Source organism: Rhinopithecus bieti, unplaced genomic scaffold, assembly GCF_001698545.2.
Source record: "Rhinopithecus bieti isolate Rb0 unplaced genomic scaffold, ASM169854v2 scaffold_21649, whole genome shotgun sequence".
NCBI classification, from domain to species: Eukaryota; Metazoa; Chordata; class Mammalia; order Primates; family Cercopithecidae; genus Rhinopithecus; species Rhinopithecus bieti.
Window position 1 is genome coordinate 3,961,164 of NW_016811584.1, and position 19,017 is coordinate 3,980,180.

The window sequence follows — 19,017 nt, forward strand, 5'->3', positions numbered from 1 at the left end:
GAGTTGATGGGTGCAGCACACCAACGTGGCACAAGTATACATATGTAACAAACCTGCACGTTATGCACATGTACCCTAGAACTTAAAGTATAATAAAAATAAATAAATAAATAAATAAATAAATAAATAAGTAAATAAAAAAGAATGTACTCTGTTCTAGCTGCCACAAGGTTTTTCTTTTTCTCTAGCAGTTAAAGAAGCACTGGCTTTGAGATAAGCAATACTGAAGCAGCTGCAGCTTGCCAACCACCAGACACTTTCTGAGTTCCTTATTCCACGTCATAACTATAGCTTCAGTCGGACAAGAGACTGATTTCAATATCCTTCTCCTGTTAAGTAGACTACCCTCTATGGACTGGTTCTGGCCAGTTTAAAGAGGCTGGTCACTCAAATGCCTTTGTGTCCTAAAAACACCTTTTGAGGTACAGGGCCTAATTGTAATACATGTGAATGTTAAGTCTCCACCCCAAGGTGGGCATGTAACATGTATGTTTCCTTATCACTCATGTACACAACCCTTTCGTGAATATTCATAGCTCCCTCTATATCTTGTTGGATATGTATATTTGGCTAACCTGGTCCACTTAAATTCCTATCTTATCCCTTTCTTCCTCGAAGTGCTTGCTTTGGGTTTTAAGTTGGAGGCGGTGCTCCTGATTGTGGCTTGTAATCCCCTTCTTAAGAAATAAAGTTTTCTTTTCTACATTTATAAATACTGTGATTTTTAAGTTAACACCTACCACTTACTAATAATAATTTGAACTCTTTGCATATTTTTGGTTTTGTGTATACATCAAATTGCACACACATTTTTGTATCATGCATTCGTGACAAAATATTTCTAACCTAAAACGAACCATAATTAACATAGCTCCTATTAGATTTTGGTGATTACATCATTGTACACTAATTTTTGCAAGTATTTCTATTTTCTTAAGACAGGTTGCTGGATGTAGACTTGCCTGTCCAAATGGTATGGACAATCTAACACAACAGTGGACACCTGAAACCACTACTGAAATGTTTTCTAAAAAGGTTCTGCCCAACCTACCACTCATATACTCACATCGTTGGAATTTAATTCATTTTCATTTCTTTGCTTACCAAGGTTTGCATTTATTTGTGTTTTATATGCTTTTTATCTGTAAAATTTGTGTTCATACCTCTACCATTTCTTCTAAAAGGGTCACAGTGGTTCTTCCTGTCCAGGGCCCTGCAACAACCATCCAGTGAGGTTGGCATTATGAGATGAGCTGCCATTTTACAAATAAAGACACCAAGGCTCAGAGGTGTTAAGTTGCTGAATGTCATAAACCCAGTAAATGGTGGAAATGGGTTTCAAACCTAGATTTTACCACTCTAAAAGTTTATGTTTTTTCCATTATATTTCTTTCCACAGGTGAAATAATCTAAAATAATAAAATGATTTGTCTACTTCTCTGATTTTAAAAGAGTGAAAACATGAGCATTTGGGGATAAGTGGAAGCATAAAATCTCCTTGTAATTATGGCACTTAAACAGTGTTACACCTCAATAAATCTTCTTTTTCTTTTTTTAATTGTTCAAAGTTCAGGCTAAAGTTTAGGTTCTGGAGGCAAGGGTGTTAGATTTCAATCTCAGATGTGCCACATCCTAGCATTTAATCTGGGATAATTTACTTATCCTGTCTGAGATTCACATAGTTGCAAATGAGGACAATAATAATAATATTTATTTCATATAGATAAAATAATTAAAACTTTTAAAAATAATTTAATTCCTGCCATATAGTAAATGCTCAAATGTTATCTGTATTGCTAAATGAATTACATTAACTTTCACAATTATTAAAAGCATGTTTCTAAATGTATTTCAAATAGACTCCTATACATAAAGTAGAATTAGTTCACTTGATTGATAGAACATAAGATACTGTAACAAGCTGATGTACAACATTAAAAAAAGAGCTGCATGGCATAGATGAAGGAGCACTTGGTGTTAGCTATTACTGAATATTATTATATGCCTGTGAAAATGGTGGAGAAAAAAACCTCTGAACATTTTTGCTCCATAAAAGCAATGAGAACACTGACGAAAACGGTCACGATCAACTTTTCAAAACACTGGAAATTAACCAAAGGATTGCATCAATCTGGGAAGTATTCAAGAAAAATGACTGAGTATCAGTAAAGTGCAGGGCCTTGCGGCTGGCAAGGCGGGCTCCCATCCTACTCTGTCTCTTCCTAAGTGTGCTCATGTGGTCCTGCCATACACAAGCTTGACAGGTTCCTCCCTGAGCATCCCTTACAGCCTTCTCCATGCCTGCCTTGACCGTTGTCCCAGAAGTGACCCTTAAAGCCAGGGAATGGCCCTTGTTTTCTAAGAACAGAAGCAGAGAGGAAGTCTTGGCTGGGGCCAGACCACCGGGTCCTTATTTGACCCTGTAAGTCCACTCCCTCCTGAAACATGTCCCTACGTCAGGCTTGGCCTTAAGTAAATAGGAAGAAATAAATACTAAGAAATAAATTTAACAAAAGAAGTGCAAAACATATACACTGAAAACTACAAAATATCATTGAATTACATATATGTATTATATATATATAAAATGATATAAAAAATATATATATATGTATTTTTTTTTAGACAGAGTCTCACTCTGTAGCCCAGGCTGGAGTGTAGTGGTGTGATCTCAGCTCACTACAACCTCAGCCTCCCGGGTTCAAGCGATTCTCCTGCCTCAGCCTCCCCAGTAGCTGGGATCACAGGTGCCCACCACTATGCCTGGCTAATTTTTTGTATTTTTAGTAGGGACAGGGTCTCAGTATGTTGGCCAGCCTGGTCTCAAACTTCTGACCTCAGGTGATCCATCCACCTCAGCCTCCCAGAATGCTGGGATTACAGGTGTGAGCCATCGCACCTGGATGAAAAATAATTTTTTTAGAAAACAAAATAAATAGAAAGACATGCCATGTTAATGGACTGGGAGACAATATTTTTAAAATGGTAATATTCCTATATTGTTAAAATGACAATACTCCCCACTCCACAAATTATCTACAGATTTAATCCATCCCTATCAGAATCTGAGCTGACTTCTTCAAGAAATTGACAAGCTGATTCTAAAATTCATATGGAAATGCAAAGGACTCACAGCAATCTGGAAAAGCATGAAGAAAGTTGGAGGACTCCCATTTCCCGATTTAAAACTTATCACAAAGCTATAGTAAACATGATAGTGTGCTATCAGCATAACGACAAGCATATAAATCAGTGGAAAAAAATAGAAAGTTTAGAAATAAAACTACATTTAGAAATAAAACTACAGATAATTGAGTTCTGACAAGGGCGCCAGGACAATTTAATGGGGAAAGAATAGTCTTTTACAATGCTACTGCAACAACTGAATATTCACATGCAAAAGAAAAAAAATTTGATCCCCATCTCACATCATATATAAAAATTAACTCAAAATGGATTGAAGGCCTAAATTTAAGAGCTAAAACTATACATCTCTTAGAATAAAATAAGTGAAAATCTTCATGCCATCGGAATAGGTAATAGTTTCTTAGATATCATGGCCAAAGCACAAGCAATAAAAGAAAAAATAAACTAGACTTCATAAAAATTAAGAACTTTTGTCCTCAAAGGATGCTATCAAGAAAGTAAGAAGACAACCTACAGAATGGGAGGAAATTTTTATAAATCATATATCTGATAAGGGTATAGTACATAGAATAGATTTAAAACTCATATGAATCAACAATAAAAGATAACTAATCAAATTAAAATGGGCAAATAATTTATTTTAATTTTGAACTTCTATTTTAGGTTTAGGGGTACACATGAAGGTTTGTTACACAGGTAAACTCATGTCATGGCGGTTTGTTGTACAGATTATTTCATCACCCAGGTGTTAAGCCCAGTACCCAACAGTTATCCTTTCTGCTCCTCCCACCCTCCACCATCAAGGAGACCCCAGTGTCTGTTGTTTCCTTCTTTGTGTTCATAAGTTCTTATCATTTAGCTCCCACTTATAAGTGAGAACATGCGACATTTGGTTTTCTGTTCCTGTGATAGTCTGCTAAGGACAACAGCCACCAGCTCCATCCATGTTCCTGCAAAAGACATGATCTTGTTCTTTTTTATGGCTGTATAGTATTCCATGTGGTATATGTACCACATTTCCTTCATCCAGTCAGTCATTGATGGGCATTTAGGTTGATTTCGTGTCTTTGCTATTGCGAATAGTGCTGCAATGAACATTCACGTGCATGTGCCTTTATGGTAGGATGATTTGTATTCCTTTGGGTATATACACAGAAATGGGATTGCTGGGTCGAATGGTAGTTCTGCTTTTAGCTCTTTGAGGAATCACCATACTGCTTTCCACAATGGTTGAACTAATTTACACTCCCATCAACAGTGTAAAAGTGTGCCCTTTTCTCCACAACCTTGACAGCATGTTATATTTTTTACTTTTTAATAATAGCCATTCTGATTGGTGTGAGAAGGTATCTTATTGTGGTTTTTATCTGCATTTCTCTAAGAATCAGTTGATACTGAGCTTTTTTTCATATGTTTGTTGGCTACATGTATGTCTTGAGATGTGTCTCTTCATGTCCTTGGCCCATGTTTTAATGGGGTTGCTTTTCTCTTGTAAATTTGTTTAAGTTCCTTATATAGTCTGCATATTAGACCTTTGTCAGACGCATTGTTTGTAAATATTTTTTCCCATTCTGTAGGTTGTCTGTTCACCCTGCTGATAGTTTCTTTTACTGTGCAGAAGCTCTTAAGGTTAATTAGATCCCACTTGTCAATTTTTGCTTCTGTTGCAATTGCTGTTGGCATCTCTGTCATGAAATCTTAGCCCATTCCTATATCCAGGATAATATTGCCTAGGTTGTCTTTCAGGGTTTTTAGTTTTGGGATTCATATTTAAGTGTTTAATCCATTTTGAGTTGGCTTTTGTATATGGTGTAAGGAAGGGGTTCAGCTTCAATCTGTTCCAAATGGCTAGCTAGTTATTCCAGCACCATTTATTGGATAGGAAGTCTTTTCCCCATTCCTTGATTTTGTCAGCTTTCTTGAAGATCAGATGGCTGTAGATGTGTGGCTTTATTTCTAGGCTCTCTGTTCTCCTCCATTGGTCTATGTGCCTGTTTTTGTACCAGTACCATGCTGTTTTGGTTACTGTAGCCCTGTAGTATAGTTTGATGTCAGGTAACGTGATGCCTCCAGCTTTGTTCTTTTTGCGTATGGGCAAATAATTTAAATAGAAATTTCTTCAAGAAGGTATACAAATGGCCAATAAGCAAATGGAAAGATGCTCAACATTATTAATCAACAGCAAAATGTAAATCAAAACCATGAGATACCATTTCGCACCCACTGGGATGGGTATAATAAAAAAAGACTAATAATAATATGTCTCGATGAGGATGTGAAGAAATTAGAATCCTCATGATTGCTGATGGGAATATTAAATGATACAGCCTCATTGGAAACAGTTTCCAATATGTAAAGTTCCATATGACCCGGCAATTTCACTTGTAGGTGAGCTCCAAGAGGACTGAAAACATATGTCCACACACAAACTGGTATGTGAATTGTTCACAGCAGCATTATTAGTAATAGCCAAAGTGGAAACAACCCAAATGTCCATCAACTGATAAGTTAACTAATAAAATATGTTATATCCATACAATGTATTATTCTTCAGACCTAAAAAGGAAAGAATCACTGATATCCATGTTGTGTGTTTCATAGTAATAGAATGGAAATAATAGTTCTTATTCTTATCTATTCCACTCTACAATATGGATAAACCTTGAAAACATTATAAGTGAAAGAAGTCAGACACAAAAGACCACATATAGTATGGTTCCACTTATATGAAGTATTTGAAAGAGTCAAATCTAGAGAGACAGGAAAAGGGCTAAGGGTAGCAGGGAGTGGAGAGTACCTGCTAATGGGTACAGGTACTTTTCAGGGTGATTAAAACATTCAAAAATTACATAGTGGTGATTGTTTCATAACTGTGAATTATACTAAAAATGACAGAATCATCCACTTTAAAAGGATAAATTTTATGATATGTGAATTATAACTGAATTTAAAAAAGCTATTACTAGTTCAGTCACTTATTGATGATGAGACTTCGGGTAAATGGAATTTTAGAAGAAAGGTATAGATAAAATGAGAACTACTATTTTTATTCCATTACAATGAAACACACAAGTTTCTTGGTGACACTCTTGATCCTGAAATGTTAGTCACTGTGGGTTGAATTGTGTCCCCCAAAAAGCTATGTTCAAGTCCTAACCCCTGGCACCTGTGATTGTGACCTTATTTGTGAATAAGGTATTTGTAGATGTAATCAAATTAACATGAAGTCAGAATGGATTAGAGTGGGCTTAAATCCAATTACTGGTGTCTTCATAAATAGAGGGAAATTTAAACAAAGACACAGGGAGAGGATGCTGTGCAACAATGAAAGCAGAGATTGGAGTGATACACCTACAAACAAAGGAATCCCAAAGATTGCTGGCAATTGCCAGAGACTAGGAAAGAGGGATGGTACAGATTCTCCCCCAGTGCCTCCAGAAGGAAACAATCCTGCCAAAACCTTGATTTTGAACTTTCAGCTTCCAGAAACAGTAAATATACATTGTTTTAAGCTATCCAGTTTGTGGTTACTTGTTATGGCAGCCCTCAGAAACCAATACGGTAATTTTCACATCATTAGTCTTAAAGAAAAAGGTTATCGGAACAGGAGCCAACCTCTTGGAGTTTCAATTTCCTCCCCTATAAATTGGGAATAATAACATCTGTCCTTCCATTGTACTGAGAAAATGATCACAAAAATACTTAGAAACTGATTTATAAATGCAGGGTATTACTCTTTCAGGTGTATGCTTCTAATTGCTTTGTCAGTTCTAATTTATTGCATTTTTCTCTTTCCCTTTCTTTCAGATCATCTATTTTCAAGTAACATTTGCCTTCCTTAGAGAAGTTACTGTTTGGGTGTAAGCTGCCTATTTAAAAAATAACCATCTCTAGCATAAAAGGGAAAATTCAAATTATGAATCTGTAACACCACCCACTCTCCTAACCTCCCAAGTATACATTTTGCCATAAATTGACAACAAATTTACCCTTCATTTGAGGAGATATCAAGCACTGTAACCTTTTGTTAATACATAGATGTAGGACATTGCTTGTTCCAGTTAATTGACTATTCTGTTGAGCCCAACAGTACTATCACAAACGATCACTTTCCGAAGCTTACAATAAAGAAGATATTTGGCACTGAAAGTACATTTTTCACAAATCACAAATCAGTTAAGGATTCTCAATTATCAACACAAACTATGATTATAAGATATTACCAATTATTTATAGTCTTGAAAACTTTTTTTTAAAGTTTAAAATAAATTGCCCACCAATAAAAATTTGACAGTATTCAACAAGGAGAAAATATGTCAAATGTTTTAAAATATCTCCAACATTCATTCTTGAGATCTTTCTATCCTTCCTCACCTCTGCTCTCCAGAATGTATCACTATAATTACAGAATATTTTTACTCCTTAGGCAGTATATACATTCTCTTTTTCATTTTTACACGAAAATCTCACACATAGTTGAATAGAGGACATTTGACAGGTACACAAAGATACACACATGGATATTCAAGGTAACACTAATAGCAAAACAGAGGGAAAACTTAGAGGTCTACCATAAGGATCTAGATAAATAGGTTATGCTCTAGCCATGCAATGGTATATATAGCAGCTATTAAAAAGAGTGAGACAGATTTAGTAGTATGGAAATCGCCTCAAGATAGGTAACAGAGAAAGCCCCACTGTCACTACCAAACTAACTGCCAAAAAGTGTTAATGGTATGATTCCAGTTGTGGGAAAAAGGACTGTAATATATACATGCACGCATACACACACACACACACACACACACAATTAAGCTCTAGAAATACTCACAAAAAAACCTGCTAAAAGCAATTACCTTTGGAAAAGGACTCCAAACTTTCTTATTATAGGTGTGGATTACTTTAATTATGTATGCAATTGTAAATTGGCAGAGTCTTACAGCATAAGAAAAAAGCAATGATTAGTGGTTAACTATTTATTTGAAATAAAATAAACATGCAAAAAACAATATTTGGTTTTAATAAATAACGTAAAAAAGTTCCTTTACGACCTGGGATCTCAAAAAAGACATTACACAACATACGTAGCACAAAGGAATTGCAGATAGGGGCGTTCTGCTAGGCTCATACCCATGAGGGGAATCAATAGACTATCCTTCGAGGTTAGAGCACAACAATTTACTTATAGTGGTTTATTGAGTACTTAGTTCAATATGAGTGGACATTTTGTCAATAACATTCTAATGCGTGCTACAGATGACAGTTCAATGCTATAATATAAAAGCTGGAAGGCCATATAATAAAATCTATAGGTCCTTGGAGTCAGAGGATGATCATTTGTAGAGGACCTAAAGAAAAACACCAAGAAATGTTATTGCAGGACTTAATGATTGTTTTGGTTATTATGGATTGCATTAGTGAAAATACACTGGTGCCATTTTTAAACATTCTTTTATCTTATAAAATTCTAGTAAATGAAAGGTGAAATTAGAAAGCTTTCCTTCTAATTTGAATTAGGCTAGAAGCTTATCAATGTAAACACATTTCCCAATTAAGTTAGACAATATGCAGAACTCACCACCTGGGCATAATCCTGTTGGTTCAAAATAAGAGCATGCAATGAGGAGGTAAATTAACTCATTCAGTTCTATAATCAACTTGTAAGTTTCCAGCACAAAGCTAAAGTGTTTACATGAGCTATATTTGTGCCAATGTTCAAAGCATAAGTAAGGCAGTATTGCTAGAAGGAACAGTCTATAAATTAGTCTCTTAAAAAGTATGTTCAATTAGATATCAAGTTCATTTTATGGGGAGAAGTATAATATAGTACACAGCATTTTCACATTTGATTTCTGAAGCATTCCTTATTTTCATTTTCCTTTTCTCTAAAACTGGATTTACATATTATTTAAACAATATTTGGGGATGAATTAAAATATGCATTCAAATTGTTTCTAGGGACGATTAAATGTTAGCAGTTCCCAGGCTCTCTTCTCATTTTTAAAAAAAATTCTTCTCCTTGGGGATCATGTCCATTCTCACCCAATTTTTAAACGTTTTTTATATGTTCATAACTCAATCTAGATATCCAGCCCTAACTCATTCCTTGAACTCCAAACTGCTTAATTGAATTTCTTCCAGGATATTTCACAGATATTTCAAATGAAACCCATCAAAGATAAAGAATCCTTAATTCCTTACCAACACCACCTCCCAATGGCTCAAATCATTCACTTAAGTCGTTCTTGACTTACATTTCTGTGCCAAAAGTCTATCAGTTACATGTTGAATCCACTCATTTCTCTATCTCCTATACTGTCACTCTTGCCCAGGCACCACACAGTTCCTGGCTTCACAGCCTTCCAGCTGGTCTCCCTGCTTCCATTCTTATTCCTCTAGTCAATACCCTCAAGAGCAGCCAGGATGACCATCTGACATGGGGATCAGATTATCTCACCACATTTCATTGGCCTCACACTGCTCTGAGAATGGAATCTAAATTCCTAGCTAAAAAGGACTAGAAATTATCCTGCCTCACTCACCAGGTGTCATTCTCTACAGTCAGGAAACAGAATTCATCCCACATAGTCAAAATGAAGAGACTATCATGAAACAATTCCTTACACAGGTGTGGGCAGGGTAGAGGAAACAAAGGAGGGATGGTTAGCCACCCCCAAAATAAAAACAATGGGCAGCCTTTACCATTCCTAGGTCTAGAGGGGCAAGGTAAGGAACCAGAGCCACAGCAATTGGATCCTTATAGAAAGGGTCATCAATAGGAAGTCCAAAGCAGAAAAGAAGGAAGGAATACCGTGGCTTCTCTCTCGTCCTGTCTTCTGATCTCCTGCTGGTACTTCTCATTGTCTGGGAGGCTTGAGGAAATCAGAAGCCTGAGGTCAAGGGAGTCTGGGTGATTCATATGGTATGACGTACGAAGACGGGAGCAGGCTACCTCCAAGGACACAGAGTAAGTGAGAGAATGGCAGGGAACAGATCTAGAGGGGTGCAAGGGAGGCTTTTTCTTTTTGTTTTGGGGGTACATGTGAAAGTTTGTTACATGGGTGAGTTGCATGTCAGAGGTTTGGTGTACAAATGATCTCGTCACCTAGGTAGCGAGCACAGTACCTACCTAACAGGTAGTTTTTCAACCCTTGCCCTCCTCCCACCTTCCCCCCACTAGTAGTCCTCAGTGTCTTTTTTTCCCCTCTTTGTGTCTGTGTGTACTCAATGTTTAGCTCCCACTTTAAATGAGAATATGTGGTATTTGATTTTCTGTTCTGGTGTTAATTCACTGAGGATAATGGCCCCCAGCTGCATCCATGTTGCTTGTAAAGAACATGGTTTTGTTCTTTTTTATGGGTACACAGTATTCCATAGTATATATGTTATATATACCACATTGTAGGATAAGCACACCTGATAGTATAATTTAAGCAAACCCTTAGAATGACACTGTATGGCAGATGCACCTGAATATGTGTTCAGAGCTAGGGAATCCTGGAATGGCCAACCTAAAGATTGATTCCTTATCTATGATAAACATTTAAATGCCCCTGGCCCATCCCATGGAACATGGGCTGTACAGGGGATTGGGGTCTTGAATTCTGGGTTAAATGAAGGTTTCCAGGTGGAGGTTGTTAGGGGGAGGGTGGTAAGTGAAAATGCTACATAAATTCCATGCCATTTGCAAGTGGTCATGGTTCTCTTGCCAAGCCCACTGCTACTGGGCCAGGTGAATATGTTGTCCAGCCTGCCACCACTGAACTGTAGTAAGGCAGATATCTTGTCCAGCCCACCACCACTGGACTGTTTCTGTATGCTAGGCAGTTCTCCTGTCTACCCCACCACCACTGGACACTCTCCTCTGTATGGAAGCATGGAATAAAACCCAGTGTCTCCTTTGCTGGCTCTGGGTCCCTTTTTCGGCCTCTTGAACCTGGTACCTTCCCTACTGAGGTTAGTAGGAGTTCAGCAAACACAGTTTCTTTATCCAGTAGGTGGCAGGGAGATTAATCAGCATACGTGCCAGTCTCACTCTCGCCAGCATCACATTTTGTGTGTCCTTATCACAAGGATTTGCACAAGCTTTTTTTTCCAGCGGGTACACTATGCTTTCTACTCTTCACATGACTAGTTCTTCATTCTCCTTCAATTCTTAAATTAAATATTCTTATCACCTTATCTAAGTAGGTACCTCCTTGGTAAGTCCTTTGCCTGTTTTTTTGGAGTACTTACCAAAATTTGTAACTATTTTATTTGCTTGCTTTTCTGTCTTCTCCTCCAGAATATGAGGGCAGCAACAATCTGTCTAGCAAATGCCTGCCTCACAGTAGGTGTTCAATAAATAGTAACTGAATAAATGTTGGCCAAATTATATAGCAAAATCAAAAGACTATGTCTAGAGACAATGAATTTATAGAAATATATCCATGAATTCTAAACTGAGGCAGCACTGAAGAAAATGCACTTACTCTTTATTTTTCTATACAGCATAATCTTAGCTAAGAAAAAAATGAAAAGTCTTTATGTAAAGAAAAAATCTGCATTGATAAATGCTCCATTCCATGTTTACTTAAAAGGAGAATGTCTATTATGGTGCCAATGGTCTAAAAGAGAATAACTGCATCATTTAAAAGCAAGGTTATGCTCATTTCTTTTACTGCTTTTCTATAGCATAAAATCACCTGTTTTGGTATGTAATACTCTTGGTACTAAAATATGAGTCATTTTCAAATCTTTTTTCCTCTTTTTTTAATTGAAGAAAGTGAACTAAGGAACAGGGAGTAGCTTTGAGTATAGGAATATTTGGCTGTACATACCATTTTTTATATGTGATGAGACGGTAACTGCAAAACACATTCTACAGTGGTGACAACACTTTCACATGACTGTATATTTAAACACCAAAGTGCTTCTCTTATCTCCTGTGAAAGAGGAGCATCAGGTAATGCTAAACCTCAAAGCATTTTAACTTTCATTATGAAAGGCAGGGGTCTATTTGCTTTTGCAGAAACAGTCTATAAGAAGCAACCTTTGACTTCACTTATACACCACATTATTTTTAAAGGCAGCTGCATTTATAATGATTGATCTCCACTTAAGACCTATTCAACAAGGCACACCTTCACATCTAAGCTGTTAACAGAGATTAAAGTTAATCTTCAGTGATGGCAGGAGTGGAAATGCCAGGAAATATCCTAATTCTGGAAGGAGGCAAAAGTGAAAGTAAAGGTAGGTGAGGAAATAGCAGAGGAGGATCAAGGAATACTGGAGGGCTAAAAGGTGAATGAAAATGATTGTTGCCAAGACACTGGGTGGCTGGAGCAGGCCTGACGACATGATGGTTCTTGCTAAATAAGAAAGGGCAGCAGCACCAGCTGAGGAAAGCTGTACATGTTTTGATGACCACTTTTGCCATCACCTGTGTCCTGAAAGAGTGCCTGGGGTGAGCAAAGGCCACGGAGGCAGGTGGAATTGACTTTAAATTCTGTCTCTGCCACTTACACAATTTGCAAAACTTGAGCAAGTCATTGTTAAAGCATCACAAGAGGTCCTCTAATAACACCTTTTCATTCAACATCATTTCCTCATAGTGCTAATGAGGAAAAAAAACAGATTCCCAGCTGGGGCCCCTGTCTGTGTGGAGTCCGTACATTCTCCCCATGTCTGCATGGGTTTTCTCTGGGCACTCTGGTTTCCTCCCACATCCCAAAGACGTGCATATCAGGTTCACTAGCAGGTCTACATGGCCCAGCTGCAGTGAGTAAGGTGTGTGTGAATGCATGCGTCCTGTGATGGGATGGTGTCCTGTCAAGGTGGGTTCCTGCCTTGTGCCCTGTGCTGCTGGGACAAGCTCTGGCCACCCACAACCCTGAACTAAAATATTTGGGGAAATACTTGCCTTACTTGTTTTAATGGATCTTTCTTAAATGTGTAGCTCACATATACTGCAATATTAGAAGTGATTAATAGTACAAGTGTTTGGGGTCTTTATTTAGAAGCCTGGTGATGTTTTGTGACCAGAATAGAACGTAAGTACTGTTTGTATCAATTAGCTTATGGTGAAGTTGGTTCTGTTATACATAGATTTGCTTAAAGTCTCAATTTCTAAGAACCTAATGATGATGTTAGGTGAGGAATTACTGTAGTTTCTCCTTCTGTTAAATGAGGCTAAAACCTAATTTGCCAAGTTACTGTAAAAACAGGAGGCTAGCCTCTTTAGGATCTGTTCCCTTGCCCAACTAAATTACTTACATGGAACCAAAATAACCAAATGATTAGCCTTTCTCAGGTAGGAAGTCACGTGTGGATGTGCGAAGGCTCACAGTCAGAATTAAAGTATGTAAATTAAACAGCTAAAGCAAATATTTTTCATGAGCAACCTAATCATGAAACACAGAGTAACTTCTGACATTTTAGAAAACACTGAGGTAAGCCCTGACTGTAGCCAGGAAGCTATAGTGCATGTGTTGCTGGCGTATCGGACAGGCAAATACTGGCCTTGTCTGGTATCCTGTATCTCACAAGCAGTGCTCCCTGAAAATTAACACTTATTGAGGGTTTACATACCACTGGCAAGACATTGGGGATATAAGAATTCTGGACATGGCCTATTCTCTGATAAAAGTTTTATAACTTCTTGTCAGATATTTAGAGTGGCAAAGTAAAAAATATTTTTAAAAAAGTGGAAGGAAAGGAGTCAGGAAATTTGAAAACTGAAGGAGACAATATAAACCCAGCTCCCACTGGCAAGCAGGAGCAGCCTTACATCTCCAGTGTTTGTCTCTCCCCACTCCACTCTGGTACCAAGGTCAGAACTCTGCATAAGGACCTGAAAGAAGTGTGGGAAGGAGGATGCAAGAAGAGGAGAGGAACCTGTCACCAAAGTACAATTTTGCCTGGGGAAAGCCCAGCCCCTTCCTCTCAGGAACTGAGTGGGGAAAGGAATGAGGTGGTTCCTCCCTAGAATGAATGGAACTGAAGAGGAGAGGATCCAGAAGTAGGCTAGGGAGTGCCAAGGCCTGCACAGCTCTTTGTTCCTGGGTGGAGCAAGAAGAGAGAAAAAAATGCGGTGAAGCATGAGGCAGCTTCATTAGGACCCTACCATTTACCTTCCTTCCTATCCTTCTTCCAGGTTCTTCCCAGTTCTTTTGCCACCACTGGCTTCCCCATTCCCCTGCCTTCTAATAGCATCCTATCCCTGACCTTCATACTTCTCATCTTCTTTCTAAGCTTCAAGAGAGCCAAAGGCTTTTTCTTGTCTATATTTTCTCAAGGTTGCAAATCTCCACTAAAAGCAACCTAATTGCCTCATAGTTGACAGCTCCCTCAAAGTATGAGTGTTACTCAAGAAAAGTTTTATTCTGGCCAGGTGCAGGGGCTCACAACTGTAGTCCCAGCACTTTGGGAGGCCAAGGTGGGCAGATCATTTGATGCTAGGAGTTCGAGACCATTCTGATCAGCATGGTGAAACCCTATCTCTGCTAAAAATACAAAAATTAGCCAGGCTTGGTGGTACACGTCTGTAATCCCAGCTGCTCTAGAGGCTGAGGCATGAGAATTGCTTGAACCTGGGAGGTGGAGGTTGCAATGGGCCAAGACCACTCCACTGCACTCCAGCCTGGGTGAAAGAGGGAGACTGTCTCCCCGCCAACAAAAAAGAAAAAAAAAAGTCTTACTCTGTTCATTAAAACAAAGCAATACAGGGGAGATATTTCTGGACTTGGGGCTTCCTACCATTTCTAATGCAGACAGTTCAAGGAGCACATGAGAAACATGGCTGACTTCATTAGAGAAGCACTCCTCTGGCTTTTAGTTTTCATCAATTTCTGCCTCTTCTCGGCTAAACTCAGCAATATCCACTCTAATCCCAGGTCCTGACGCATTCTTGCCATATTCTTCAAGCCTCACCTTAACCTGGTTCTGTATTATCCCAGTGGTGGTGGTGATGCTGTGATTTACCAGATACCTTAACTCCAGGGCTACAGCTAAGTTACTTTCCACAAAGATCCCAGGAAGATCCCACATGACCAAAGGGCTTAATTCTTTGCAGCCAAGGTCATGACTAGATGATATGTTCTGTCAAGTAAGGAGAATCACAAAACCTGGCGTCCAAGTGAAAGAGGAAGGACAGAGTGGAAGTTAAGCTAACAACAGGCTTTGTAGTCAGACTGCCTGGGCACAAACCATGGTTCTTCCACCCATTAGCCTGTAGTACTTTGGGCAAGTTAGGGCTCCCTCTTCTCAATTTCCTCACCTTTAATCTAGGAATAAAAGTAGTCTCTATCTTGTAGAATTGCTATAAGGATTGAATGCAATAATGTATGTAAAGTGCTTAGTATAGTCTGAATAAGGTATTTGTGTTCATTATGTGTTAGTTGTTACTAAATTTTATTCATATTCTAGAACTTTGAGGTTACAACAAAGTATTTATTCTAATACTGAGGAATGAGCCACCTTTGTTAATCCAGCTTTCCACAAAAAGAAGATGGCTCTCAGTACGACAAGAATGAAATTCAGGCTCTGAACTTCCATAAGAGAATGTCAACTCTGCTTCCAGTCTGGTATCTAAAGTATATTGATCCTACCTTAAGCAACAGCACTGAGTTTCAGCACTTTAGGCGCTTGTCAAAATTCAACTATGAACTGGCTGAATCTAGCACTTGCCAAAGGATTGCTTGAAATGCCTCATTTTCTGAACCATATTATATTTGCTCCCTAAAGAACTGACTTCACAAAGTTGAGATTTAATGTTTTGTCCTTGCTTTTCTTTTCTTTTTTTTTTTTATGGAGAATCAATATAAGAAAAATCCATTTGAAGGAAACTTTATGTCTTTTGTAAAAATCATATCCTGGACAGCAAATAGGCTTCATCTTAAGTTCCAATGTCAAATGATTGGTAGTGACTGTCTGGAGTGCTCTGTTAAGAAGGATGGCAAGGTTGTCATGATCGATTAGCACTGTTTGCCTCGGACATCACTGAGGAAGTATGGTGCCTTAGTGATACAGTTACCCACCCTATCATTACCATAGTTGAAAGCCTGATGCATTGTCAGTGTAATGTAAGGACCTCCTAAATGTATATATCCCTTCTTAAATTCAATGCCATAGGCTTCTCACTACTGAGCCTGATAGCTCTTAATGCCTCTGTCTGAGTTGTCTGCCTCCCATCATCAAGTAGCCCTCCAAACTTGAAGATACAGTTACCTTAAAAGTTTTTAGAATCAACTCACAAAGGAGGAGATTAGAAGACAGGATGTTTCTCAAATCAAAGCGAAAAGAGTAAGGTAAGGAAATTAAGCATGGGTTGGATAATATAAATGAAAGAGCCTGATTAGTGGTATTAAGTATATGCAGATGAAAAGGATCTGAACAGAAAAAGGAGAGCCAAAGTAGGGGAAAGCATTTGAAGAAAATATTCTGATCATGGGCCATTAGGATAATGATGGTACTTGAGACAGCTCAAAATGATAAATCATTACAGTTTGTTTTAAAGAATTCTTTGCCAGAACCATTTTAGTGATATTAAATTGTTTAAGTGGCCATCTGTGAAGTGGTGTGGCAACTGGGTGGGTTTTATGGGACAGTCTGGTACATCTATTAAAATAGCTACACCTGTTACATGGAAGCTGTTTGCAATGCTCCTTTGCCAATCATAAATCTGGTTAATCCAACTTTTTTTTCATTTTAATTCTATAGATTACTTAAACCAGAAGGAATGTGGGTGCACTAAATTGTTTCCAATTTAACAAAGAAAATATGTTTTTTTTTTAAAGCACGAAAACTATACTCAATTTAGATGGCAGTTTTAGAACTTATGGTTCAGTTTTATATCTTTTCTATTTGAAAGATTTACACAACAAAATCACAGCAAAACACTCTAATGGGAAGGCATAAAAGAGACTGCCTATTCTTATTCTACTCAAAGATTTGCTTATTGGAAATAGGGTAAATATTTTATCACCCAAATTTAATAATAATCACCATAACACACCAAAATAGAAATTGTTACTTATAAATATCAACAATAATAATTACAACAGTAAACACCTATATATGGCTTAATCTGTGGCAGGTGCTATTCAAAATGCTTTATGGATATTGTTTAATTTTCAAGCAACCTAATTGCTTGAAACATCCCATGGGATGTTCTCTTATTATTCCCATTTTATGGATGAGGAAATTGAGGCACAAGGACACTAAGTAACTTAGCCAGGATCACATGGCTAGTGAGTATCAGAACCAGAATTCCAACCCAGGCAGTCTGGCTCTAGCATCTGTCATTTAAACCACTTTGATATATACTCTCTTCACCCTTCATCCAGAAATTCTAATGCATAGGTGTGAGGTATGATTTCAGGAGTTAGGTTGGGCTACTTCTGAACTTTATAACTATATCTCAGCATTTCTTTGCCTGTCATTAATGTTTAAATGGAAAAGGGAAAGAATGCTTGTAAGTTTGGCTGGGGAGGAAAGGAAGAATCCAGTTGGCAGGACAAGTTGGTGAGAGCATTCCATCCTACTTATTAAAATTAAATCTTCTCTACTTAGATAAAACCTTTCTTTTGAAGTGCCCAAGATAACTTCTGCAGTAAATCATCAATAATTATTATTGGCTTCCTATTTCTTTGTTGTGACACTATATTTGTCAGAATATCCCTGAGTGGTCACTGTTTTTTGAACTGCGAACTTAGTGGTGATGGTATAGCTTCTGAATTGGTTTCTGATAACTTTTGCCAGAGGATTTAGGAATAATTATTATTCTTAGCCCCACCAAACCACACGGTGACACTAGCAAACTCTGAAATGCAATGAGCAGGATCATCACACTGCAGAGAGATATAGCCTAATGACATGGAAAGAGATGTCAAATCATTTTTAACTTTAGAGGGGCTGGCCTTGCAAGATTTAATTAGCTTACAGTTGAGAAGTAATTTGACGTTTCAAATTATAGTTATTTAGAGATTCTTGAATTGCTCATCATTTCACCTGATAAAACTGCAATATGAGGATAGTCCCATGGAAAAAATGATTAGAATTAAAACAAAATCCCTACAGAGAAGCAACAAAAAGAGTGAAAAGAAAATGAGCTTCGGAATCAGACAGCATTTGGATATAGCACCACAGGTGTGATGTTGGGTGGGCTATTACTGAACTTCTCTGAGGCTTTCTCATTTATAAATGATCACTTATGGAGTTTTGTAAGAGTTAAAGGAATTTGGTAAAGTTGCTAGCACGGTGTCATTGCTCAATAAATTTTGGTTACTTTTTCGTGGGGGCTGGGGGGACAGGATCTCCCTCCATCACCGAGGTCAGAGTGCAGTGGTATGATCACAGCTCACTGCAGCTTTGACGTCCTGGGCTCAAGTGATCCTCCTGCCTCAGCCTCCTGAGTAGGACTGAGGCACTAGGACTGGAGGACTGGGACTACAGTAGTGCACTACAATAGCCAGCTGATTTTTTTAAACTTTATTTTTGTAGACAGGGTTTTGCTATGTTGCCCAGACTAGTCCTGAACTCTTGTGCTCAAGCCATCCTCCCACCTTGGCTTCCCAAAGTGTTGGGATTACAGGTGTGAGCCACTGTGCTGGGCCAATTTTGGTTTATTTATTAATATTCTTCCTATTCCCTTTTTATACTAACACTGAAAAATTTCCCTGAGATTCCCCATCTCTGAACTCTATTCCTTCTTCTTCATCTCTACTCTTGTTTTCAATATCCATCATCCCTGGCCTAACTGACTGCAACAACCTCCTAACTATCACCATATCTAGTCTTTTTTTTTCCTCAGCAACTTAACACATCTTTAGAAAATAAACAGCATTGCAAAACATGCCAAAATGTAAAGACCATCGAGGCTAGGAAGAAACT

General features: G+C 38.0%; 1 protein-coding gene and 1 long non-coding RNA gene across 8 annotated transcripts in view; one reads left to right on the top strand and one right to left on the bottom strand.

The window, feature by feature from the left end:
* The window catches only part of CFAP20DC (CFAP20 domain containing), a 300,976-nt gene that overhangs the window by 208,335 nt on the left and 73,624 nt on the right, over positions 1-19,017 (bottom strand). The window contains exon 1 of one of the 7 annotated variants that reach the window (XM_017894222.1): positions 9,959-10,044. The exons of the other annotated variants lie outside the window; for them this stretch is intronic. Within the exon in view, the coding sequence (XP_017749711.1) occupies positions 9,959-10,008 (50 nt within the window). The 5' untranslated portion in view covers positions 10,009-10,044. Of the gene's footprint in view, positions 1-9,958; positions 10,045-19,017 lie in introns of those variants that run through there. 7 annotated transcript variants of the gene reach the window in all.
* Positions 1-19,017, top strand: part of LOC108543632 (uncharacterized) — a 203,943-nt gene that overhangs the window by 141,293 nt on the left and 43,633 nt on the right. The window contains exon 2 of the long non-coding RNA XR_001889632.1: positions 6,428-6,638. This is a non-coding gene — a long non-coding RNA (uncharacterized LOC108543632). The remainder of the gene's footprint in view (positions 1-6,427; positions 6,639-19,017) is intronic.